The following is a 27622-nucleotide window of genomic DNA, read 5'->3' on the forward strand; positions in this document are numbered from 1 at the left end:
CTCATCGCAAGCAACATCACAGAAGAATGGAAGGGCCCCAAGTATTTTTTGCAAATCAGGCCCTACATTTTTGACAAATATCATTTTATATGCTCCAGAAGCTAACTATATTCTCCCTCCTTTAAATATTCAAAATGCAAGACTCTCCATAGAGACATTTTCACACTATAGATTAGAAATGTTGCGTACTCGACTGCTCAGGGCTCTGACGTTTATGGAGAACGGGATGTACTTTCCAAAGACAGGATCTGAGAGACCACAGTCCTGACACTTAGAAAAATATGGAAGGAAAGAAAGGGCTTCTTTAAAACCCAGCAGGTTATGACTGAATATCTATACTGCATCACTGAATTGTGGAGAGGCAGGCCAGTTGAAGTATGGACCACCTACCCACGCACAATTTCCTGATGGAATAGAGATAGTATCCATTATCGCTGAAGTTGACCAGGCTGAAGTCCAAGATGAAACAGAGATGCAAGTGTGGTACAGATTGGGCAAACTGCCGACAAACAGCTGCTGAATACAATTTTGTGCAAGCATTTTTATATTACAATTGCTATAGATCTGCTTTCCGTGATGACTGCTAATGGCGATCATGAGGTAAAGTTTCAATTTGCAGAATATTAACATTGTGTTTTGACCTACACATAGTAGTTTCCAATCTTAATTCAACAATAATGCAGCCGCATCTGTAGGACACTGAGGGAGTATCAGCATTTGGCCAAATACTACAGACAGGGAGCAAAGCGTTTTACATAGATACATAGAAAATAGGTGCAGGAGTAGGCCATTCGGCACTTCGAGCCTACACCACCATTCAATATGATCATGGCTGATCATGCAACTTCAGTACTCCATTCCTGCTTTCTCTCCATACCCCTTGATCCCTTTAGCCGTAAGGGTCACATCTAACTCCCTTTTGAATATATCCAACGACCTGGCCTCACCAACTCTCTGCGGTAGAGAATTCCACAGGTTCACAATTCTCTGAGTGAAGAAGTTTCTCCTCATCCCGGTCCTAAATGGCTTACCTCTTATCCTTAGACTGTGACCCCTGGTTCTGGACTTTCCCAACATCGGGAATTCTTCCTGCATCTAACCTGTCCAATCCCATCAGAATTTTATATGTTTCTATGAGATCCCCTCTCATTCTTCTAAATTCCAGTGAGTATAAGCCTAGTCGATCCAGTCTTTCTTCATATGTCAGTCCTGCCATCCCGGGAATCAGTCTGGTGAACCTTCGCTGCACACCCAGAGAGTGGTGAACCTGTGGAATTCTCTACCACAGAAAGTTGTTGAGGCCAATTCACTAAATATATTCAAAAGGAGTTAGATGAAGTCCTTACTACTAGGGGGATCAAGGGGTATGGCGAGAAAGCAGGAATGGGGTACTGAAGTTGCATGTTCAGCCATGAACTCATTGAATGGCGGTGCAGGCTAGAAGGGCCGATTGGCCTACTCCTGCACCTATTTTCTATGTTTCTATGTTTCTATGTAATAGCAATAATGTCCTTCCTCAGATTAGATGACCAAAACTGTATACAACATTCAAAGTGTGGCCTCACCAAGGCCCTGTACAACTGCATTAAAACCTCCCTGCTCCTATACTCAAATCCTCTAGCTATGAAGGCCAACATGACATTTGCCTTCTTCACCGCCTGCTGTAAATCAATGACTGATTTACCATGACACCCAGGTCTCGTTGCACCTCCCCTTTTCCTAATCTGTCACCATTCAGATAATATTTTGCCTCCTTGCTTTTGCCACCAAAGTGGATAACCTCACATTTATCTACATTATACTGCATTTGCCATGCATTTGCCCACTCACCTAACCTGTCCAAGTCACCCTGCAGCCTCTTAGCATCCTCCTCACAGCTCACACTGCCACCCAGCTTAGTGTCATCTGCAAACTTGGAGGTATTACATTCAATTCCTTCATCTAAATCATTAATGTATATTGTAAATAGCTGGGGGCCCAGCACTGAACCTTGCGGTACCCCACTAGTCACTGCCTGCCATTCTGGAAAGGACCCATTTATTCCTACTCTTTGCTTCCTGTCTGCCAACCAGTTCTCTATCCACGTCAATACATTAGCCCCAATACCATGTGCTGTAATTTTGCACACCAATCTCTTGTGTGGGACCTTGTCAAAAGCCTTTTGAAAGTCCAAATACACCACATCCACTGGTTCTCCCTTGTCCACTCTACTAGATACATCCTCAAAAAATTCTAGAAGATTTGTCAAGCATGATTTCCCTTTCATAAATCCATGCTGACTTGGACCGATCCTGTCACTGTTTTCTAAATGCGCTGCTATTACATCTTTAATAATTAATTCCAACATTTTCCCCACTACCGATGTCAGGCTAACCGGTCTATAATTCCCTGTTTTCTCTCTCCCTCCTTTTTTAAAAAGTGGGGTTACATTAGCTACCCTCCAATCTATAGGAACTGATCCAGAGTCTATAGAATGTTGGAAAATGATCACCAATGCATCCACTATTTCTAGGGCCACTTCTTTAAGTCCAAAAATAATGCTAGCAAAATTCCTAGCATGAATGCAAATCTCAACACTAACAGCACATTATCTCCACTGCCATTGTGAATTAATTATGGAATGGTTACTGCACAGAAGGAGGCAATTGGTCCCGTTCAGCCTGTGCCGGCTCTCTAGAAGAGAATTTCAGCCAGTCCCATTCCCCGCCCTTTCCCCATAGCCCTGCAAATTGCTTTCCTTCAGGTACTTATCCAACTCCCTTTTGAAAACTACGATTGAGTCTGCCTCTGCCACCCTTTCAGGCAGTGCATTCCTGATCCTAACCACTCGCCGTATGAAAAAGCTTCTTCCCGTGTTGCCTTTGGTTCTTTTGCCAATCACCTTAAATCTGTGTGAATATCGAATCACAAATCGTATACCACATGCTACACCTAGCTGAGTCTGGTACAGATATAGTTTGGACATTGTGCACAGCGGACAAAGTGAACAACCTCCCGTTTAATCCCCCAAAATAACACAACAAGCAATGTTACCTATTAGGACGGAAACACTGAATGTCACATTTGGCCCATGAACTCTGTACTGAGGCTTTTCTCCACATCAGCCGCCTAGTCTAATTCTCCTTCCTTGCTTGGACCGATACCCTTTAATATTGCCACAACGTCAATAATTCTTTATTCCTAATCTACATGCATCATACATGATGATTTTTAAATACTACACAAGAGGAAATTACTGCAGTGGGTTAGCCACTGCATTTTGTGTTGAATTACAGTGGGCCTGAAAATCCTTGGAAATATTGTAGTGGCACAAATGCAGTATAATGGGAGTTATTTACTGCTTTTGCAGCTGTCACCTATTCAGAGCAATGGAAAGTCACTGAGAACCCGACCTACTTATGTGATGTGATCCCCGAGTGATGTGAAAGTCGTCAAAAAGTTGGAAAAATGGATAGTAGCTGGTAAATGCTGCTTAAATGCCTATAAACAGCTACTCAAGTATTGCAGTTACATGACCCGCCGGGTCAGCTAAGTGCAGGCAGAGCCGGCACTTTGGAAATTTACAAGGAAGCGGGGAGCGGGATCCCGCCCCGCTGTCAATCTTTTAGATTTTGGCAGCGGACCCGGCTCCGAACCCACTCTCTGAGCACCGGCAAAATCCCGGCTGGTGTGTGGACGCTGCTGGGTGGACCTCGCCATAATGTAGGGCCACCTTTCCTTATTAATGCAGTTATTTTTGGTCATATACAGAAGGGGACTTAAGTTCCCAGCAATTGCAAGTACAAAAGAATTGGCAGCAATGTTTTGGCAGCGAAATTCTAGTTTCATAACACTCCTGTAAAGGCCAATTTTAATTCCCAGTGTATGAAAATGCAGAAAATCAATTCTCTTACCTCGAAATATACTGCAGAGCAATATTCTTTAATGCTGATTTGGTATATATTAATAACACAGAATTCTTACTATGAATTAGAGTCCTCAATACTCTACAATATGTTAACAACTCGCTTTTTGTACACTGAAATACTCGACACAGTAAGTAGTTATTTTCTCCGCTTTGTATTTGGAAGTGCTTGCTTACCCTGCGGCCTTTTAATCCTCTCATCCCAGGGGGTCCTCGCACACCTTTGGCACCCTAGGGTAGATACACAAGCAACTCATTATGATTGTCATCATCACCTGGATGTTAGTAGCTCAACAAAAATAAAGACTTGCCTTTCTATGGCGCCTTTCACGATTCGAGGACACCCCAAAGCACCTCGCAGCCGATGATGTACTTTTGGATGGTAGAATCAAGAATTTGTGGCCTTGGGATGCGGCATCGGAATTGCAGTCAATGAAACTGAATCTCAGGCGCTGCGTATAAGGGCGGCCGATCTGATATCGCCCACATTGCGCCACTACCCGAGAAGAATTACTAGGCCAGTATGTTTTCACTTACAGTGAGAAAGAGAGAATGTTGGCCTTTATTGCAAGTATAAAAGCAGGGAAGTCTTGCTACAACTGCACAGGCCGTTGGTGAGACCACACCTGCAGTACTGTGTACGGCTTTGGTCTCCTTATTTAAGGAGGGATATACTTGCCATTGGAGGCAGTTCAGAGAAGGTTCACAATGTTGATTCCTGGGATGAAGGGGTTGTCTTATGAGGAAAGGTTGAGCAGGTTGGGCCTATTCTCATTGGAGTTTAGAAGAATGAGAGGTGATCTTATTGAAACATTCTGAGGGGGCTTGACAGGGCAGATGCTGAGAGGATGTTTCTCCTCATGGGGGAATCTAGAACTAGGGGGCTTAGTTTCAGATAAGGGGTCGCCCATTTAAGACGGAGATGAGGAGGAATCTCTTCTCTCAGAGGGTCGTGAATCTTTGGAATTCTCTACCCCAGGGAGCTGTGGAGGCTGAGTCAGTGAATATATCCAACGCTGAGATAGACAGATTCTTGAATGATAGGGGAGTCAAGGGTTATGGGGAGTCAAGGCAGGAAAGTGGAGTTGAGGCCAAGATCAGATCAGCCATGATCTTATTGAATGGCAGAGCAGGCTCGAGAGGCTGTATGGCCTACTCCCGCTCCTATTTCTTATGATCTTATGCGAGAGAGAGAGAGAGAGAGAGAGAGAGAGAGAGAGAGAGAGAGAGGGAGAGAGAGGGATGGTGAGGGACACAGATGTACTAATGTGAAGGAATAACAGTGAGAGAACAATCGGGATCGAAAGGTGACTGAGAATTATTGAAAGAGCTGATTCGATCCAGAAGGATTAGAGAGGGGAGACTAAATAGCGAGAGAGTGTAATGGAGCAAACACAGCAGGGGGAATAGGCAAAGATGTCGCTCCTTGAGAAACAGCAAGCTGAGAGGTGGAAAATAAACAAAGATGACAGGGATCTATAACTGTACAGTTTAGATTTACTGCTGCATAAACATTTGTCTTAAATTGATTTTTGTACCAATAAAGCTGAAGAATGTCAGTACTGGAGATTGAAAACACTATTCCACGTTTGGTAACTAGTATCAGTATCAAGCACTCTCAGGCCAGGCAAATCTCCAACCACTTTCATCCCATCTATCTGGGCTAGATTCAAATCCAGATCCAAAAGTGATGTGGCAGTATTTTAAGACTATGGGCCTGAATTTGCGCTCCCAATGGGCGGGTACAAGGTACGCTCATGCCCATGGGGTCCCCGCATGTTTTAGGCTTAGGCATGTGAAGTGTGTGCGCCTGAATCTGGAACTTGCCATCTGTCAAGAATCCTCTTGACAAATCGCACGCCTCCAAAACTATTTTCCAACTCCTGCCCAGTGAATGTCCTTCAAATTCTTACGACTGATAAAAGCAAGCGTAAGGCCTGCTTTTGTCAACATAAAACTTTTAAAGCACAGAATAATAAATTTTTTTCAATAATTTAAACATTTAAAATCCTATTCAATAAGGTAAGTTTATTTTTAGACCCTTTAAACGATGTAAATTTATTGTTAGACCCTTTAAACGATGTAAATTTATTTTTCTAAAAATAACGTTTTTGTTTTAAATAATTTATTACATTCCATTTTGGTTCATTTTAAATGTGATGTTTTTTTTAATTTATCTGAAGTGTTTGTGTGTGTTTGGCAGTATTCCCATTCATACTTACGCTGATTGGAATCACCCAAAAGTATGAATGGGAATAACCCTACCCTGATAGGTTGGGCCGGCTCACGTGATCCCAGTGATGCGTATGAAGCGTATACCCTGCTGGGATACGTGGGCCTCTACACAGGCCTTCACAGAGGTCCGGGACCAGTAATCTCCGAAACTCCAGGACCAACAGGTACTTTCGTAGAAACTTTTGCGGTCGGAGGCATCAACTGCAAATTCTATGCCATTATTATTTTACTCAATACTGTACCACCAAAAATAGCTTGCGTGTTTATTTATTTTGTTGTTTGTGGGACCTGGCTGTATGTAAATTCGCAGCCATAATTGCCTACAAAACAACCAAGCAACATAAGAACATAAGAAATAGGAGCAGGAGTAGGCCATCTGGTCGCTTGAGTTTGCTCCGCCATTCAATAAGATCACGGCTGATCTTGGAACATCCCAAGGACATGAAAGGTGTCCCACAAACGCAAGCTCGGTCCATCTCTTACCCAAATAGCCGCTAAGGTTCTCTAGCTTCTTGCAAGTTTTTCCTTCCAATCTTGGCAAGCATATTGTTGCAGCGCGTATTGTTTATTTCAGGGTTTAACTGGCAGCCAGAAGTTAGGGAAAAAGAAAAAGGGAAATAAAAGAGATGAAGAAGTTAGAGAAGTGAAGGCAAACAGCAGAAGATTTAAAAAATGAGGGAAACAGAGGGAACAAAGAACTGAAGAAGCAGCAAAGTACGGGAAAAAAAACATTAGAAGAGAAAACACAAAGAAATCATAAGAGTCAAGAAAGAGACAACTGGTAAAATGCAAAGTATTGAGAAAACAGAAAATTTAATTTCAAATTCAATTTTTAAAAAATCACACCTTTGTATTAATTTGGTATAACAACAACAACTTGTTTTTATATAGCACCTTTAACGTAGTAAAACGTCTCAAGGTTTTTTCACAGGAGTATTATGAGATAAAAAATTTGACACTGAGCCGCATAAGGAGAAATTAGGACAGGTGACCAAAAGCTTGGTCAAAGAGGTAGGTTTTAAGGAGCGTCTTGGAGGAGGAAAGAGAGGCGGCGAGGCGGAGAGGTTCCGGCAGGGAGTTCCAGAGCTTGGGCCCCAGGCAACAGAAGGCACGGCCACCGATGGTTAAGCAATTATAATCAGGGATGCTCAAGAGGGCAGAATTAGAGGAGCACAGACATCTCGGGGGGGGGGGGGGGGGAGGGGAGGGGGAGTGGAGAACGGGGCTGGGGGGTGGAGGGGGTGGGTAGGCGTAGTGGGCCTGGAGGAGATTACAGAGATAGGGCAGGGCGAGGCCATGGAGGGATTTGAAAACAAGGGTGAGAAATTTGAAATTGAGTCGTTGCTTAACCGGGAGTCAGTGGAGGTCAGCGAGTACAGGGGTGATAAGTGAGCGGGACTTGGTGAGAGTTCGGACACAGGCAGCTAAGTTTTGGATCACCTCTAGTTTAAGTAGGAAAAGTCGGGAAAATGAAAATAATATGAAGTGTGAGAAAAGCTAGAACATTGTATTAGCGCATGTAATACAATGTTATTTAGGCAAACCACTATGTTTGTTGCATTTGGGAAACTGATGAGCAAGTTCCACAATTCTTGTACATACGAAAGTACACCTATTCATTAAGCCCTGTGTGCACAAATAAAATATGGTCGTTTTTCTAACCAAGGCCGCTAGCATTCTGCTTTACTGGCACAGCCCTGAAGACTGAAGCACATGTGAACTAAAAGTCATCTTTGATTAAGTTAAAACAAGTTTCCACTATTAAAGGCGCTTATACATACACTGCACCACAGAGTTTAAATATCTGATTAGGAAGGGAATGGAAAATCCATATCAGGAGTTGATTATTTATTCTGTCATGGAGTACTGTTCCAGCTCGTTACAGATCAAAGAGAGGTAATGGTGTGGTTATTGGGGAGGTGCTATCCTGTAATATTTCACGTTCCTTCACTATGAAATGAAGAGGAAATGTTTTCTTTAACAGTAGGTGCACAAAATGATATTGCACAAGAAAAAAATCCTTTGAGCGACTGAAGGACACGGTTCAACCGAGAATAAACACCCGCTGTGCACTGGGACAGTAGCACTGGCGCTGTGCTGTAGTGCCTTGGGGAAACTTGTAACACTAACATCCATAAATAAGCCAGCTTCAGTCTCTGAAGAAGCAGCATAAAGGAGTCTCTAGAGGCACTTATACACAGCGATACTTTGGTGGAATAAACCTTGATCAGCCAGTAGGAGGCACGCATAGCCTGCTCAAAGGATAAGCATGTTGCCATCATCCCTGCATATACATAATATCCACACACATATAAATTTGTGTGTATATATATATACATATACACTTACACCCACATACACATGTATATATACACACATATATTCATTCATGTGCTTTTGATACATACATACTATCTAATTTATTTAACCCTGATGCAACACACAGCAACCTGAGCTTTGAATGTTAAAATATCACTTCGATCAAAAGTACAAATGTTCCATTTGAATGTTATACTCCTTTAGTGTGGTAAATTTGAAGGTAAGGCTCGTTTTACTGGCAGGCTTTCCTGCTGAACCTGAATCCGTGTAAATGTACTGAAATCGTGGATTTAGAATTCATTCTGGAAATTTTGGTCCAGCACTGTGATGACACACACAAATGCACAATGGGACTGGCACACAGAGAGAGGGAGAGAAAGAGAGAGACAGACAGAGGGAGAGAGTGGGATGGACAGAGAGAGTGAGAGAGAGAGAGACTGGGATGGACAGAGAAAGAGAGAGTGGGATGGACAGAGAGAGTGTGTGAGAGAGTGAGACAGTGGGATGGACAGAGACAGATAATCTGGGATGGACAGAGAGAGAGAGAGAGAGAGAGAGACTGGGATGGACAGAAAGAGAGTAGGACGGACAGAGTGTGAGAGAGAGAGACTGGGATGGAGAGAGAGAGAGAGAGAGAAACTGGGATGGACACCCACACAGAGGTCATTCTTTCATGCCTTGTGTACTGTGCTGGGAGATGGTGTTCTGTCTAATGTAGCAAAGAGCTTTCAGATGGTTAAACCTAATATCTCATAAAATTGCCAGACACGCAGTTTCATTAGATCACTGTACATTCAGGATTCCTGTGGTCCCAGCGCCAGTCATCCTGTCTAATCTCACATGGTTATATTTTTCTCCGTTTGATAATTCTTCTTCTTAGGTGGTCCCTCATATCGAGGATGACTTGCTTCCATGTCGAAAAGGGATGAATTCACAGGTTTTCAATGAAGGACCGAATATTCCAGGTCCCGAACTACATATTGAAGGTGGACGTGGATTTTTTTAATGTGTGGTGGCTGTTGCACACCAGCCACCACACGGGCTTGACAGAACACGGTCTTGGTCCAGTGGCAAGGGTTAACCAAGGCGAGTGGAGACCAGCTCTGCTGCACGGACCTAGTGCGCTCACATATCGCAGTGTGGACTCTCACCACAGATGCTTCCTGATCTGCTGAGTATTTCCAGCATTTTCAGTAGTTACTATCAATGCTAGAAAGAGACACCATTTTTTTAAATGTCTAATAGTTTGTATTAGTAGATAGTCATTAGCCAATTAGTTAGCAAGCGCAGGCAGCGGAAGGAGCGTGCGGCAAACCAGACTCCCCACCCACCCTTTCCTTTAACGACTGTCTGTCCCACCTGTGACCGAGACTGTAATTCCCGTATTGGACTGTACAGTCACCTGAGAACTCACTTTTAGAGTGGAAGCAAGTCTTCCTCAATTTCAAGGGACTGCCTATGATATGAGTTAGGATTGCAGGAAAAGCAGCACACCAACAAAAAAGGATGGAATGCCGGTAAAAGTGCTATGAATGATTTGTGTTTGGTGATTCTCTGAGGGTTCCTCACCCTCCATAAGGTGGATTGGTGAACACTAGTGAAATGAGAGAGAAAAGGGCAACATTTTACTTGCTAAGATATTGTGAGGCCTCAGTGAGTATAGTGAAGGGGAAACTCTGGTGTAAATGGAAAACAGGAGTTGCTTTTTTTAAAAAAATAAAGAGAGCATAGGTGTAACGATCATATTCTGGTGGAGTAGGAGGAGGAGAGGGGGGCCTGGAAAGGTTAAAGGATATGCATGTCTTGCAGTAGGTACTACCCCAGACTGTGGGTCTATCACAAAAGAATCAGCCTCTTGTGCATGGAGGTACAACAACAACTTGCATTTATATAGCACCTTTAATGGAGTAAAACATCCCAAGGCGCTTCACAGGAGCGATTATTAAACAGAATTTGACAGAGCTACATAAAGGAGTTATTAGGTCAGGTGACCAAAAGCCAAGAGGTAGATTTTAAGGAGCGTCTTAAAGGAGGTAAAAGAGGAAGAGAGGCAGAGAGGTTTAGGGAGAGAACAACATATGGGAGTCTCAGAAGAGAGGCTATGACTCTAATGTACCACCGGCCCATAAAGACAACAACAACAACGTGTATTTATATAGCGCTTTTAACATAGTGAAATGTCCCAAGGTGCTTCACAGGAGTATTATGAAATAAAAAAGTAGAAATTAGCACAGGTGACCAAAAGCTTGGTCAAAGAGATAGGTTTTAAGAAGCGTCTTGAAGGAGGAAAGAGAGGTAGAGAGATGGAGAGGTTTAGGCAGGGAGTTCCAGAGCTTGGGGCCCAGGCAACAGAAGGCACGGCCACTGATGGTTGCGCGATTATAATCAGTGATGCTCAAGAGGGTAGAATTGGAGGAGCGCAGACAACTCGGGGGATTGTGAGGCTGGAAGATATTACAGAGATAGGAAGGGGTAAAGCCATGGATTTGAAAAAAGACCTGCAGAGACAGTCAGTCACTTGCAAAGCACTGCAGTGACAGTGAAAGCCACCACTTCTAAGCACCCACAGGAGATATATCAAGAGTCCGCCACTTTGTCTGATCTTGAGAACAACTGAAACTTCATCTGCCACACAGTGAAAAGAACCGCACACCAGAAGATGTGGCGAAAATACAATCATGTTTCTCAATTGTGCATTGGTGGGGACGTACATGTTGCTGGTATCACTTATGCACTGAGAACTTCTCTTCGCTGGCTGCAGAGGTGTCTTATTAATTGCTGCTCTAGTTGACATGAAACCACTGGTTGGTGGTTGGACAGCCAATGGGTAGGCTGCAGGAGATCCAGAAGCCCTTCATCTGGGGCATCAGTGTTAGAGATCTTCTGTTCTGAATTTGCGGTTGGCTCTTTGCTTCCAGAGGCAATGTCTAATGCCATCGTAAAATAGAATTACTAAAAAACTTCTGCAGTAAAGCGTACTTTAAAAAAAAATGCAAATCGTCTAACAATCCTTGACTTCAAATTCCTTCTGTGCTAATTCGAGGGATAAAAGTCGCCTTTTTCTCTCCATCAAAGAAAACTTTTGTAAATGAACTGTGTTGTGTTGCTGGCAAAATCGAATTATTTGTCTAGTCATTATGCAATGTGCAAATAAGTAAGGAATGAGGGCCCTCATTCATCCTTAATCTGAACCTTGATTAATAATGCGTTAAAACAACTGTCATCGATCTGACCCTCAGTTTTCTCAGTCCCTGTTTCTAAACCAAAATTTCACAAAAATATAATTCAGTGAGTCCTATTCATGAAGTTTTTTTTTTAATGAATCCACAAAATGTGATTTCCTGCCATTTTTAAATAAAAATTCCACATATAACTATTTGCGGAAAAATGGCCGAAACTACCGTTTTTGCTGATCCACAAATCCTTTGCGAACAGGGGCACATTTCAACGGTAGGGTTGGATATATGATCACATCAAACATCCTTGCACTTTGGTAGCCAATGACCTTGCTGAATAGCATATTCTTGAACCTTGACATTATAAAAAGAATAAATAGAAATTGTGAAAGATAGTTTGAGTGAAGATGAAATAAAAACAGAAAATGCTGGAAATACTCAGCAGGTCAGGCAGCATCTGTGGAGCGATAAACAGAGTTACCGTTTCAGGTCGATGACCCTTCTGCTACTTTACACGATTGCTGTGTGCATCCAGCACTCCTTGTGTTGTTCATTGGCTGTTCAGCGGGAGGTCCGATATCATGAGTAGCTGGCGCTACTTAAAGGCAGCCTACACCTCTTAAATGGGTGGTGCATTGTGGCTGCAAGCTGTGCTGGGAGTCATTTGAAAACTGAATCTGTGCTGGGATACTTTGAAGGACTAGTAGGGGACTAAGAGTAGGGGCAGGGAAATGAGGGAGGGGAGGAAAGAACAAAAGGTAAGGTCTGTGCTAGGGCGGAAGGCAGGAGAAATTAAATGACAAAAGGGATGATGGTGCAGGGCAAAAGGAGATGGCAATGGGATAAGTTAAGAAACAAAAGATGAGTCTAGATAGGGTGTAAATGGAAAAATCAAAAGCTACCGTGGGAAAGATAGAAAAAAAAATATTGAAGCGAGAGGTTGAGAGCATGCATGTGCATTTCTGACGGAAGATGGTTCATCTGTGTCTTCGTACACTAAACCTATCGGCCAGGTTTCCCAACAGTAGCAAATCCAATAAACTGCGGGGGCACTTACTGGTGGTCCAAGTGGTCCTGGGGGGCCTAGTTTTCCTGGAGGTCCGGGGTGTCCCTGGAAATCAAATGGAGAAAAAAATTCAATTGTGACGGAGATATTATAAGTAGGAATGAGAAAAAAATCACTTGTAGTTGTTCGTGGCTATTTGCGTGTGTGTCAGCCAGTGGGTACAACAGGTACAACAGTGACTACACTCAAAAAGTACTTCATTGGCTGTAAAGCGCTTTGAGTCGTCCGGTGATCGTGAAAGGCGCTATATAAATGCAAGTCTTACTTTTAGCACTCTCACCTCTGAGTCAGGATGTCGTGGGTTCAAGTCCCACTCCAAAGACTTGAGCACAACAATCTCGGCTGACACGTCCAGTGCAGTACCGAGGGATTGCTGCACTGTCGGAGGTGCTGTCTATCGGATGAGACGTTAAACCCGAGGCCCTGTCTGCTCTCTCAGGTGGCCGTAAAAGGTCCTATGGCACTATTTCGAAGAAGAGCAGGGGAGTTATCCCCGGTGTCCTGGCCACTATTTATCCCTCAATCAACGCAACAACAAAAAAAGATGATCTGGTCATTATCACATTGCTGTTTGTGGGAGCTTGCTGTGCGCAAATTGGCTGCTGCGTTTCCTACATTACAACAGTGACTACACTCCAAAAGTACTCCATTGGCACTTTGAAAGGTCCGGTGGTTGCGAAAGGCTCTATATAAATCCAAATCTTTCTTTCTTCTAAATACATTTTTGATGAAGTATTTCTGAAAAGGAATATGTTTTTTTGGGCGAGACTTTCCCCTTCATTTTCGGCGGTTTTCTCGGCGGTACAGCTTTTTTTTGTGAAAAACTACCCGGCGAAAGTTACCTCTTTATTTTTTTAAAGAATTCCGCTGACATTTTGAAAATATCGCTGGGGAGCAAACTGCCCACATGCATCTGCACGCACCACCGAGGAAACCGCCATGGCCCAAGTTTTGCCTCAACGGGGACCCATACGCACCGCCGAGGAAACCGCCCACAAAAAGCTGCCGGAAACAGGGCGGTAGGCGAAAGCCCTGCAAAGAAAGGTAAGTTAAAGGTTTTTTATAATTATTTTTTAACATTTTTTTAACGCGATTACGTTAAAAAGTCTTGAGAATGTTTTCGAACTTTTTATTTTTTGTTTAATTAAAAATATATATTTTTTGAGTTTTCCCCCCTCCTTAGGCCCAACCACAGCCTCGGTCTAAATTTTAAATACTTACCGTCCGTTCCGGTAAGAACCGCCCATTTTACTTAGTTTCGCCTTTAACCGCCGAGAAACCGCCGAGAATCTTGGTGATCCATTTTCTCGCAGGGCGCTTTTTTTTTTTAAAACCTTTTTTATGGAAATTTTCACCAGTGATTCTTAGCGGTCTTTCTGGGTGGCAATCGGGCGATGGGGGCTTTAGGGAAAATCTAGCCCTTTGTGTGCAGTTCATATTTGTGCTGATTTGTCAAACGGGAACTGTAGGAGTGCTAGAACGTTTCAGTGTCATGTCTGAAAATAGGGCACTGCTTGTTTTTTTTCCCCCTTGAGGTACATTACATACAAATTATTTTGTAAAAAATATATTTTAAAAGCAAGCTTTGAAAGAATGAAGTTTTATTATTTGTTAAACATAGGGAAGAATGTAATCCATAATTATAAAAGATAGTTGGTTTTGCAGCCCATGCTGTATTAAGTTCCCAGTTATATGAGCTAAATGTATAATGTGAAGAAATGTAAAGTTATAGAAACATAGAAAATAGGCGCAGGAGGAGGCCATTCGGCCCTTGGAGCCTGCACCGCCATTCAATATGATCATGGCTAATCATGCAACCTCAGTACCCTACCCCAGCCTTCTCTCCATACTCCCTGATCACTTTAACCGTAAAGGCCACATCTAACTCCCTTTTGAATATGTCCAATGAATTGGACTCAACAACTTTCTGTGGCAGAGAATTCCACAGCATCACAACTCTCTGGGTGAAAAAGTTTCGGTCCTATATGGCTTACCCCTTATCTTTAGACTGTAACCCCTGGTTCTGGACTTCCCCAACATCGGAACATTCTTCCTGCATCAAACCTGTCCAATCCCATCAGAATTTTATAAGTTTCTATGAGATCCCCTCTCATTCTTCTAAATTCCAGTGAGTATAAGCCTAGCCGATCCAGTCTTTCCTCATATGTCAGTCTTGCCATCTCGGGAATCAGTCTGGTGAACCTTCGCTGCACTCCCTCAATAGCAAGCACGTTCTTCCTCAGAAAAGGAGACCAAAACTGATACGTCCTTACTACACGAGGCCCATGCTTGAGAGGTCAGTCTGTGACCTGTCCTTTATTCCTTAGCACTCAAGTGATGAAGGTGGGTGGAGCTTCCCCTTTTATACCTGAAGGTCCAGGTTAAGAGTGTCTCCCATCTAGTGGTCAATGTTCTCACGGTGTACAACTTAGGTCAGTTTATACATGGGTTACAATGCTGGTTGAATACATGACATCACCTCCCCCCCCCAAAGTCTTATTGGGATCACAGGTTGAGTCTCTCTGGTGGTTTACGCTCCCTTGTAGAGCACCTGAGTTGGGGCTCTGGTTGTTGGGTGCTGGCCTGAGTGTCTACTGTTTGTGGTGCCTCAGGCCTGTCCGGACTGCCCACAGTGACTGGGCTCTCCTCCACTTGGTTCCGGTGTTCGGTCACCTGTGGTGGAGTGAACTCTACATCGTGTTCTTCCTCTGCTTCTTCTATGGGGTTGCTGAACCTCCTTTTTGTTTGATCCACATGTTTGCGGCAGATTTGTCCATTGGTAAGTTTAACTACCAGAATCCTATTTCCCTCTTTGGCAAACACAGTGCCTGCGAGCCATTTGGGCCCTGCAGCGTAGTTGAGGACAAAAACAGGATCATTTACATCAATACATCGCGCCCTCGCATTCCTGTCATGGTAGTCATATTGTGACTGGCGCCTGCTCTCGACAATTTCTTTCATGGTGGGGTGTATAAGGGATAATCGGGTTTTGAGCGTCCTTTTCATTAGTAGCTCTGCGGGTGGAACCCCTGTGAGCGAGTGTGGTCGGGATCTATAGGCCAACAGGAGGCGTGATAAGCGGGTTTGTAGGGAACCCCCTTGGAATCTGAGCATCCCCTGTTTGATTATCTGCACTGCTCGTTTTGCCTGGCCGTTTGAGGCCGGCTTGAACAGTGCCGTTCTAACATGGTTAATTCCATTGCCTGCCATGAAGTCCTGGAATTCAATGCTTGTGAAGCACAGGCCATTGTCGCTGACCAAGATGTCCGGTAGACCGTGGGCGGCGAACATTGCCCATAGATTTTCTACCGTGGCAGAGGATGTGCTTGAATTTAAAATGTCACACTCGATCCATTTGGAGCAGGCGTCTACTACAACCAAAAACATTTTCCCCATGAAAGGACCTGCGTAGTCCACATGGATGCGTGACCAAGGCTTGGCGGGCCATGGCCAGGGGCTAAGGGGGGCTTCCCTGGGCGCATGGCCCAGCTGGGCACACGTGTTGCACCTGCGAACACAAAGTTCCAGATCTGCGTCTATCCCTGGCCACCAAACGTGTGACCTGGCAATTGCCTTCATCGTGACAATGCCCGGGTGCCCATTGTGGAGTTCTCTGATGAACACCTCTCTGCCCATCTGGGGCATGACTACGCGGTTTCCCCACAGTAGGCAATCGGCCTGAATCGAGAGTTCATCCTTGCGCCTGTGAAATGGTTTAAATTTCTCAGGGCATGCCCTGTACGTGGCTGCCCAGTCCCCATTCAGGACACATTTCTTGACTAGAGACAATAGCGGGTCTCTATTTGTCCAGACTTTAACCTGACGGGCTGTCACGGGTGAGCCTTCGCTTCCGAAAGCTTCAACAGCCATGACCATCTCAGCACCATGCTCGGTAGCCCCCTCAGTGGTGGCTAGTGAGAGCATACTGAGTGCATCGGCGCAGTTTTCGGTGCCTGGTCTGTGCCGAATTGTGTAATCATAGGCAGCTAACGTGAGTGCCCACCTCTGTATGCGGGTCGATGCGTTTGCATTTATGGCCTTGTTGTCGGCCAAAAGGGACGTTAGGGGTTTGTGATCTGTCTCCAGCTCAAATTTCCTGCCAAACATTTTCTTTACCGCATATACACATGCGAGCGCCTCCTTTTCTACCATCCCGTAGCCCCTTTCTGCCTGGGACAGACACCTGGAGGCATAAGCTACCGGCTGTAACTGACCCTTGGCATTGACATGCTGCAAAACACACCCGACACCATAGGACGACGCATCGCACGTTAACACAAGTTTCTTACATGGGACATATAGCGTTAACAGATTGTTGGAACATAACAAATTGCGTGCTCTATTAAAAGCCGTTTCCTGGCTGTCCCCCCAGACCCATTCGCAACCTTTGTGTAGGAGCATGTGTAGCGGCTCTAGCAGCGTACTCAATTTGGGAAGAAAGTTACCAAAATAGTTCAGGAGCCCCAGGAACGAACGCAGCTCCGTCGTGTTACGGGGTCTGGGTGCTCTCTGGATCGCTTCCGTCTTGGATGCAGTAGGGCTGATCCCGTCTGCTGCTACCCTCATCCCCAGGAATTCTACCTCTGGAGCTAGGAAGACGCACTTCGCCTTTTTCAGTCGCAGACCTACCCGGTCCAGTCTGCGTAGCACCTCCTCCAGGTTGTGGAGGTGTTCTTCAGTATCGTAACCCGTAATGAGGATGTCGTCCTAAAAACCATCGTCCCTGGAATCGACTTGATGAGGCTTTCCATATTTCGTTGGAAGATCGCGGCGGCCGAGCGAATCCCGAACGGACATCTGTTGTACTCAAACAACCCCTTGTGTGTTGTGATGGTGGTCAGCTTCTTCGACTCACTCGCCAGCTCCTGGGTCATGTAAGCTGAGGTCAGGTCCAATTTTGAAAAAAGTTTGCCACCGGATAGCGTCGCAAAGAGGTCCTCCGCTCTCGGTAGCGGGTACTGGTCTTGGAGTGACACCCGATTGATGGTGGCCTTGTAATCGCCACATATCCTGACCGACCCATCCGCCTTGAGCACCGGCACGATCGGGCTCGCCCAGTCACTGAATTCGACTGGCGAGATGCTGCCTTCCCTCAACAGGCGGTCCAATTCGCCTTCTATCTTTTCCCGCATCACGTACGGCACCGCTCTGGCCTTGTGGTGTACTGGTCTGGCGTCCGGGTTTATGTGAATCACTACCTTGGCCCCCATGAAAGTGCCAATGCCGGATTGAAATAATGAGTGAAATTTGTCCAGGACCTGTGAGCATGATACTCGCTCCACAGAGGAAATTGCATTGACATCGCCCCATTTCCAGTTCATGACAGCAAGCCAACTCCTCCCCAGTAGTGCGGGACCGTCCCCTGGGACAATCCAGAGTGGCAACCTGTTCTCCGAATCTTTGTGGGTCACGACTACCGTGGCGCTGCCTAGCACCGGAATGATCTGCTTTGTGTAAGTCCGTAGCTGTGCGTCAATCGCCGATAATTTTGGCCTCCTGGCCTTGGATGCCCACAACTTTTCGAACTGTTTGATACCCATCAAGGACTGGCTGGCACCCGTGTCTAACTCCATTGATACTGGGATGCCATTGAGGAGCACTTTCATCATTATCGGTGGCGTCCTGGTGTATGAACTGTATACATGCTCCACATGAACTCGCTGAACTTCAGCTTCCAGCGATTTCCCCCAGTGTCCATTTCTGCAATTTCTGCAGGTATTTTGCTCATCTCTGCAAACTCCGGCTGAGTGTGTGCCTCCACGCCTCCAGCATGAGTTGTGGTTTGAAACAAAAGGTCCCTTGCCAGTCGATCGTCCCTGACTGCCCCTGTTATTGTCCTTGAGTGCACCATTAACAGGTGTTGATGGCCCCATTACTGGCCGCATTGTCCCTTGCAATGGCGTGAATCGCTGTTTAGCTTGCCATTGTCTCTGTCGAACTCCCCCTCTGGGTTCGACTACATGTTGGGGCATGCCTGACTGCCCTTGTGTGCCTGGAGAACTGTGTGCTGCTTTAACAATGTTGAATCTCTGTCCCAACCATTCCTTCACACAGTACCTCTCGTCTGTTCTGTTAGTGGCCATGCTCGCGTGGTTTAAATCCCAGTTTCTTGTCGCCATTGATACATCCTTACTACACAGTATAAATGCACACGAGGCCTATGCTTGAGAGAAGGTCAGTCTGTGACCTGTCCTTTATTCCTTAGCACTCAAGTGATGAAGGTGGGTGGAGCTTCCCCTTTTATACCTGATGGTCCAGGTTAGGAGTGTCTCCCATTCGTGGTCAGTGTTCTCACGGTGTACAACTTCGGTCAGTTTATACATGGGTTACAATGCTGGTTGAATACATGACAAAAACTGTACACAATACTCAAGGTGTGGTCTCATCAAGGCCCTGTACATATGCAGTAAGACCTCCCCTGCTCCTATACTCAAATCCCCTCGCTATGAAGGCCAGCATGCCATTTGCTTTCTTTACTGCCTACTGTACCTGCATGCCTACCTTCAATGACTGATGTACCATGACACCCAGATCTCGTTGCACCTCCCCTTTTACTAATCTGTCACCTTTCAGATAATAATCTGCCTTCCTGTTTTTGCCACCGAAGTGGATAATCTCACATTTATCCACATTATACTGCATCTGCCATGCATTTGCCCATTCACCGAACCTGTCCAAGTCCCCCTGCAGCCTCTGAGCATCCTCCTCACAGCTCGCACTGCTACCCAGCTTAGTGTCATCTGCAAACTTGGAGATATTACATTCAATTCCTTCATTTAAATCATTAATGTATATTGTAAATAGCTGGGGTCCCAGCACTGAACCCTGCGGCACCCCACTAGTCACTGCCTGCCATTCTGAAAAGGACCCGTTTATTCCCACTCTTTGCTTCCTGTCTGCCAACCAGTTCTCTATCCACATCAATACATTACCCCCAATACCATGTGCCTTAATTTTGCACACTAATCTCTTGTGTGGGACCTTGTCAAAAGCCTTTTGAAAGTCCAAATACACCACATCCACTGGTTCTCCTTTATCCATTCTACTAGTTACATCCTAAAAAAACTCTAGAAGATTTGTCAAGCATGATTTGCCTTTCATAAATCCATGCTGACTTGGACCGATCCTGTCACTGCTTTCCAAATGCGCTGCTATTACATCTTTAATAATCGATTCCAGCATTTTCCCCACCATCGATGTCAGGCTAACCGGTCTATAATTCCCTGTTTTCTCTCTCCCTCCTTTTTTAAAAAGTGGGGTTACATTAGCTACCCTCCAACCCATAGGAACTGAACCAGAGTCCATGGAATGTTGGAAAATGACCACGAATGCATCTACTATTTCTAGGGCCACTTCCTTAAGTACTCTGGGATGCAGACTATCAGGCCCTGGGGATTTATCGGCCTTCAGTCCCTTCAATTTCCCTAACACCATTTCCTGACTAATAAGGATTTCCCTCAGTTCCCCCTTCTCGCTAGACCCTCGGTCCCCTAGTATTTTCGGAAGATTATTCGTGTGTTCCTTCGTGAAGACAGAACCAAAGTATTTGTTCAACTGGTCTGCCATTTCCTTGTTCCCCATTATGAATTCCCCTGATTCTGACTGCAAGGGACCTACATTAGTCTTCACTAATCTTTTTCTCTTCACATATCTATAGAAGCTTTTGCAGTCAGTTTTTATGTTCCCTGCAAGCTTACTCTCATACTCTACTTTCCCCCTCCTAATTAAAACCTTAGTCCTCCTCTGCTGAATTCTAAATTTCTCCCAGTCCTCAGGTTTGCTGCTTTTTCTGGCCAATTTATATGCCTCTTCCTTGGATTTAACACTGTCCTTAATTTCCCTTGTTAGCCACGGTTGAGCCACTTTCCCTTTTTTATTCTTACGCCACACAGGGATGTACAATTGTTGTAGTTCATCCATGTGATATTTAAATGTACCATTGCCTATCCACCGTCAACCCTTTAAGTATCATTCTCCAGTCTATCCCAGCCAATTCACATCTCATACCATCGAAATTTCCTTTCTTTTTCAGGACCCTAGTCTCTGAATTAACTGTGTCACTCTCAATTCTATCATATTATGGTCACTCTTCCACAAGGGGCCCTGCACGGCCAGATTGCTAATTAATCCTCTGTTATTACACAACACCCAGTCTAGGATGGCCTGCTCTCTAGTTGGTTCCTCGACATATTGGTCTAGAAAACCATCCCTTGTACACTCCAGGAAATCCTCCTCCACAGTACTGCTACTAGTTTGGTTAGCCCAATCAACATGTAGATTAATGTCATCCATCATAACTGCTGTACCTTTATTGCACGCGTCCCTAATTTCCTGTTTGATTCCATCCCCAACCTCCCTACTACTATTTGGTGGTCTGTGTACACAACTCCCACTAACGTTTTCTGCCCTTTGGTGTTTCGCAGTTCTACCCATATAGATTCTACATCATCCACGTTAATGTCCTTCCTTACTATTGTGTTAATCTCCTCTTTAACCAGTAATGCTACCCCACCTCCTTTTCCTTCCTGTCTGTCCTTCTGAATATTGAATACCCCTGGATGTTGAGTTCCCAGCCTTGGTTACCCTAGAGCCATGTCTCTGTAATCCCAATTACATTATATCCATTAACAGCTATCTGCGCAGTCAATTCATCCATCTTATTACGAATGCTCCTCGCATTGAGACTCAGAGCCTTCAGGCTTGTTTTTTTAACACTCTTTGTCCTTTTAGAATTATGTTGTAATGTGGCCCTTTTTGATTTTTGCCCTTGATTTCTCTGCCCTCCACTTTTGCTTTTCTCCTTCCTATCTTTTGCTTCTGCCCCCTTTTTACTTCCCTCTGCCTCTCTGCGTGGATTCCCATTCCCCTGCCATTTTAGTTTTCCTGGTAGGAAAAATAAAAAAGCAGACTATTTTTTTTTTTAAAAAGGTGAAAGATTAGAAAATCTTGGTGTTCAGAGGAACCTGGATGTCTTTGTACATGACTCACTGAAAGTTAACATGCAGGTACAGCAAGCAATTAATTAAGAAAGCAAATGGTATGTTGGCCTTTATTGCAAGAGGATTTGAGTACAAGGGTAAAGACGTCTTACTGCAATTATGTAGGACCCTGGTGACACCACACCTGGAATATTGTGTACAGTTTTGGTTTCCTTACCTAAGGAAGGATATTCTTGCCATTGAGGGAGTGCAACAAAGGTTCACCAGACTGATTTCTGGGATGGGGGGATTGTCCTACGAGGAGGGATTGAGTAGACTAGGCCTATATTCTCTAGAGTTTAGAAGAATGAGAGGAATGAGAGATACTTACAAAAAATGTTTGTGCTCGTCACAGTGAGGGATGTCAGTACTGAATAGTGGAATACTTCCCCATTTTCGGGATCAGTGTCAGCATTGAACACTCCCACGGCAGGACCAATGATCCTGTTAATTTTTTGGGGGTCCGCAGCCTCTGTATGGCTCGTTCAAAATACTGCACATGCGCAATTTTTCTCCTTTAAAGTCCGGTGAGCTGGCAGCGCGGGAGCTTAAAGGGAAAATTGGCCAAGTACAGTATGACATTTTGGTAAGAAAAAAAAGGTCACATATTACTTGGAAAATAAGAATCTAAATGGGATCTGGGAGTACAAATACACAAATCACTAAATGTAGCGACTCAAGTCAATAAAACCATAACAAAAACACTTGGGTTTATTTCTGGAGGGATAGAATTGAAAAGTAGTGATGTTATGCTAAACTTATATAGAAACTTGGGGGAGTATTGTGTACAGTTCTGGTCGCCATATTATAAAAAGGATATGGAGGCACTGGAAAGGGTGGAAAGAAGATTTACAAGGATGATACCAGAAATGCGAAGGTATACCTATCAGGAAAGGATGAACGAGCTGGGTCTTCTTTTCTCTTGAAAAGAGAAGGCTGAGGGGTGACCTATTAGAGGTCTTTAAAATTATGAAAGATTTTATGGAGCGGATACGGAGAGAGTGTTTTCACTCATGGGAAAGAGCAAGACTAAGAGCTAAGTTTAGCTGAGGGAAGATTACCCAAACTCATTTCCCAACTCGTTACAGGCAGTTGAAAATAAAACTTTCATCCCGTCATTCTATGTTGGATTCAAACAGAAACTCAAGAGGTCAAAAGGTACTTCGTCAATCAGCATGTCGCCCAGTCCCAAAATAAAAAAAGGTAGCAATTTCTTCACCGTAATTGGTGTAACCTTACAGATACTACTAAACTGTACATGCCTATCCCAACCATTCATTGTACTTTGGTGTAACAATTATTTCTCAAATAACCTACACTTTCTGAATTTCTAAATTAGCCCAAAGTTAAGAGGAACCAAAGGATATGGGGATCGGATGGGAAAGAAAGAGAGAGAAAGACTTGAATTTATATAGCACCTTTCATGACCACTGGATGTCTCAAAGCACTTTACGGCCAATGAATTACTTTTGGAGTCTAATCACTGTTTTAATGTAGGGAATGGGGCAACCAATTTGCGCACAGCAAGCTCCCACAAACAGCAATGTGATAACCAGATAATCCGTTTTTGTTATGTTGACTGAGGCCAAAATATTGGCCAGGACACCGGGGATAACTCCCCTGCTCTTCTTCAAAATAGTGTCATGGGATCGTTTACGTGCACCTGAGAGTGCAGACGGGGCCTCGGTTTAACATCTCATCCGAAAGACGGTATCTCCAATAGTGCAGCACTCCACTGGGAGTGTCAGCTTGAGATTTATGTGCTCAAGTCCCTGGAGTGGGGCTTGAAGCCACAACCTTTTGACTCAGAGATGAGTGTGCTACCCACTGAGCCACAGCTGACATCAAGTGGAGCTGCTGTAGAATATCAGCCATGAGTTTACTGAATAGTGAAGCAGGCTCGAAGGGCCGTACGGCCTATTCCTGCTCCTAATTCTTATGTTCTTTCGATGGATTTTGAAAAAAATGATAAGTAAAAGATATACTGCTGATTGACTGCCTTTGTAGCCTTATGGAGATTGGTCCCACAAAATCTTTCAAGACTTTGACACAGTTAAACAAAGAATATAAAGCAATTGGAGATTTGTAGAACAGAATCATTTGTCACGACCACGTTTTGCTTGAAGTGGGCAGTTCTGGGAAATAGAATGGATATTGATGAAATTATCAAAGCTCCATATTAGAATCATTATTTTATAGTGGTTTTACGACTTCCTATTGAACTGTATTTGGGCTGGGATATAGTAAAGTGTACATTTCCGTATGCCTTGATCTTCTCTTGCACTCCCCCTTCTCAAATTGCTTTAAATAAAGTTGCTTCCTCCTGCCGTTTCTGTTGCCATGTGAAAATGACATTGAGTTCCACAATTTCAGACCATAACCTCTGCCTCTATCTTGCTGATGTTTCTACCGTTCCCATTTACACCTCTTCTCGATCCATCTTATGTTTCTGTACTTGTCCCATTACCATCTCCTTTTGCTTTGTACTATCATACATGTAATGTATGCATCTGTGAGCATGCTTACAGGTTTGTGGAGCTGTTGCCAATATTTGAAGGGGCTGCTCCTCAAATTCTGGTTGCACTTCAGTCCCACGCTCTTGATCTTTGGGCATCCTGTGCGGAGGGGAGCGGGCAGGTCAGAAGGCCTCCTCATAGGACTGCATCTGGGCATGGCCAGGGTGGTCATTAACCGATCCAGGCAGCGGCGGTTGAGGGGGTCATTCAGCCCGACTGCCTGCCTCTCTTCCTCGGTTACGTTCGAACCAGGATGTCCCTGCAGTGGCCTTCCGCGAGAGGTGGGCACCGGAGGGACTGGAGTGCATCATCACCCCGGGCAACCACATTTTAATTTGAATTGTTAATGTAAAAAGTTAATTTGCTTAATTTGTCGGTTTTAGTGCCCCTTTAATAAGGGGGCACTTGATTTATTGTTTTATAAAAATATTTGTGGAGCTGTTGCACTGTGAGTGGCTTAGCCAGTCATGTGGTGTCCACAAGACTCAAGACCCAGTTAATTGAATCTAGGTTATCCAAAATGAGATATGCAGTTGTGAACCTAGTGGAATACTTGGTAATGTTCAATTTGATTGTTAAACCTTGCTAATAAACCAATTAGTTTTTAACAGGTAATGTGTAGTTGTGAATCCTTAAGCAAAGAACCCGTGAAGCAAATACATTACAAAACCTTTTGTCTTTTAATCTCTCCTGCCAACTACCCTATCACAGACCTTCACTTTTGTTGTTTCCTCGCCTTCTCTCTTTCTCTGACCCTGCACCTGCTTAAGAACCTGTTACATCTCTAACTTTTTCCCAGTTCTAACGAAAGGTCATCGATCTGAAACATTAACTTATTTCTCTCTCCACAAGATGCTGCCTGGCCTGCTGAGCATATCCTGCAATTTCTGCTTTTATTTCAGATTTCCAGCATCTGCAGTATTTTGCTTTTGCATGTTTTTTTTTCTTGTTTTTGTTAATATTCATATACATGCAACTTCATGAGCACAGGGTCATGAATAGTTGCTGCATGATATTATCAAACTCAGAAACGTCACGTTAAAAGGTAACGTGATGGGGCAGTGCATAGGATGTTAATGCCTGGGAAGAACGCAATTCTTTGAAACTAAAAATGCAAGATAAAATTGCAGTTATATAGTGCCTTTCACGACCACCGGACCTCCCAAAGCACTTTACAGCCAATGAAGTTCTTTTTGAAGTGTACTCACTGTTGTAATGTAGGAAACACGGCAGTCAATTTGCGCACAGCAAGCTCCCACAAACAGCAAAAGATAATAACCAGATAATCTATTTTAGTGATGTTGATTGAGGGATAAATTTTGGCCAGGACATCAGGGAGAACTCCCTTGCTTTTCTTTGAAATAGTGCCCTGCTTTATTTTACATTCAACTGAGAGGGCAGATGGGGCCTCGGTTTAACATTTCATCCAAAAGGTTCCCTCAGTACTGCTCTGGAGTCTGTCTAGATTTTGTGTGCTCAAATCTCAAGTAGAGAAGAAAATGAATAAATCCCTAGCTGTGGCAAATTGCTAGGTTACAGATCTGGGGATGTCCCATTTCTTTCATGCCCTGGACAGCCAGCCTGCAGGGTCATTGTTTCATCTTTCAGGTGAGATGTTAAATCGAGGTTCCGTCTGCTCCCTCAGGTGGACGTAAAAGATCACATCGCACTATTTCGAAGAGGAGCAGGGGAGTTATCCCCAGTGGCCTGGACAATATTTATCCCTCAATCGACGTAACAAAAACAGATTATCCAGTCATTATCACATTGCTGTTTGTGGGAGCTTGCTGTGCACAAATTGGCTACCGCATTTCCCACATTACAATAGTGACTACACTCCAAAAGTACTTAATTGGCTGTAAAGTGCTTTGAGACATCCGCTGATCATGAAAGGCGCGATATAAATGCAAGTCTTTCTTTACCATGCACCTTGCATTCCCAAAGTAAATGGCTACCAGTTTAGAATTTTACCATACCAATTACGCATATGAAACAGACATCATGCACCCTCCTAACAACAGCAATTGGAGAAGTGTGGGAAGTAACTGTACTGAGAAAATACAGCGCACCAACTATTCAAAACCCGACAATCAATATGTATATGACCCCCCGCCCCCCACCACAAAATAAAAGTAAACTTCATCAAATGTTTTCAAATAGGAACACATTCATTTTTGAACAGGTCGGAAGGACTGACTAAGCAAAGTAAGGATAATCTATTTCATACAGGAATAGCTGGCATTTTTGATGACATTAAATGATGGACAGTGTAGAGTTTGGCATTTTTAGTTAGAAAACATTAAGCACAAGTGTCCATTCATCTGAATTTTATGAAACAGAAATGTTATTTGTGAGACATAAGAAATGGTGTCGCTATGAAATAAATTTCTCTTTAACATTAATGATTGGCGACCTTCATTTTGCTGCCATTTCCTGCGTGAAGGAAACTGCTTTCAATAAATATTTCTGCCTTTTAACTTTTCCTAATTCGCTTTGACTCCAATGAGCCAAACCCCATCTCTGGCAAGTGAAGACTGAAACATCTATACTCCGGCTCTGTCGCTGCATTGGCCGAGAGACAGTAAGTATACAGAATGTGTGTTCTGGCTCCAGTGGTGGGGATGCCCGCATTCCCACAGCAATTATCAACATATTGAAAATATATCAGGTAAATAGATTTGTCTGTTCTAAAAATAGTTAGCGATTTTAAAGCTCTTTCTTCTGCTGTCTGGGTGGGTAGCTGAACTTGTGTTCACAACTGCCAGCGAGGAATTAAAAGGTTTATTGACACACACAGCTCTTTAAGTTGCATTCAGACAGATCTCCAGAAGCAGTCGGAATGTGGTGAGGGGCTGCTTTGGCAGCACTCAGAGTCCAAATAAAAAAAGACATGAATTAAAGGGAATCCACACTGGTATCTCACATTGAAAGCATGCCAATTGGTGGAAATAATATATCACAATAGCCTGATGCACACAGCATATGTTGTCATCACATCCACACATAAATTATATGACTGGCTTCACTCGGAAAGCTGTTTCTTTGTTGAACAGCTTTTATAGCCATTAGCACTGTTAGTTCACCAAGACAGAAATAGAAAGATTGGCCAATTCCTACCCTGAAAGCAGCACCAAGATGACAATCAGCATGGAGCCGGATTAAGAAATATCGAGAATAAAGTTGGGTATGAAATTCTCATGGACCTCAGTGACACAATGTACAAAAACAAAACAGATTATCTGGTCATTATCACATTGCTGTTTGTGGGAGCTTGCTGTGCGCAAATTGGCTGCCGCGTTTCCCACATTACAACAGTGACTACATTCCACTGGCTGTAAAGCTCTTTGAGATGTCCAGTGGTGGTTAGAGGCGCTATATAAATGCAAGTCTTTCTTTCTTTCAATGTAGTAAATCCATATTTATAACAA

General features: G+C 44.0%; 1 protein-coding gene across 1 annotated transcript in view; it reads right to left on the bottom strand.

The window, feature by feature from the left end:
* Positions 1–27622, bottom strand: part of col27a1b (collagen, type XXVII, alpha 1b) — a 740056-nt gene that overhangs the window by 227357 nt on the left and 485077 nt on the right. Inside the window, exons 27-28 of the mRNA XM_070863596.1 lie at positions 12692–12745; positions 4082–4135 (exon numbers count right to left, since the gene is read on the bottom strand). Coding sequence (XP_070719697.1) covers positions 4082–4135; positions 12692–12745 — 108 coding nt within the window. The remainder of the gene's footprint in view (positions 1–4081; positions 4136–12691; positions 12746–27622) is intronic.

Source organism: Pristiophorus japonicus, chromosome 20 (assembly GCF_044704955.1).
Source record: "Pristiophorus japonicus isolate sPriJap1 chromosome 20, sPriJap1.hap1, whole genome shotgun sequence".
Lineage (NCBI taxonomy): Eukaryota > Metazoa > Chordata > Chondrichthyes > Pristiophoridae > Pristiophorus > Pristiophorus japonicus.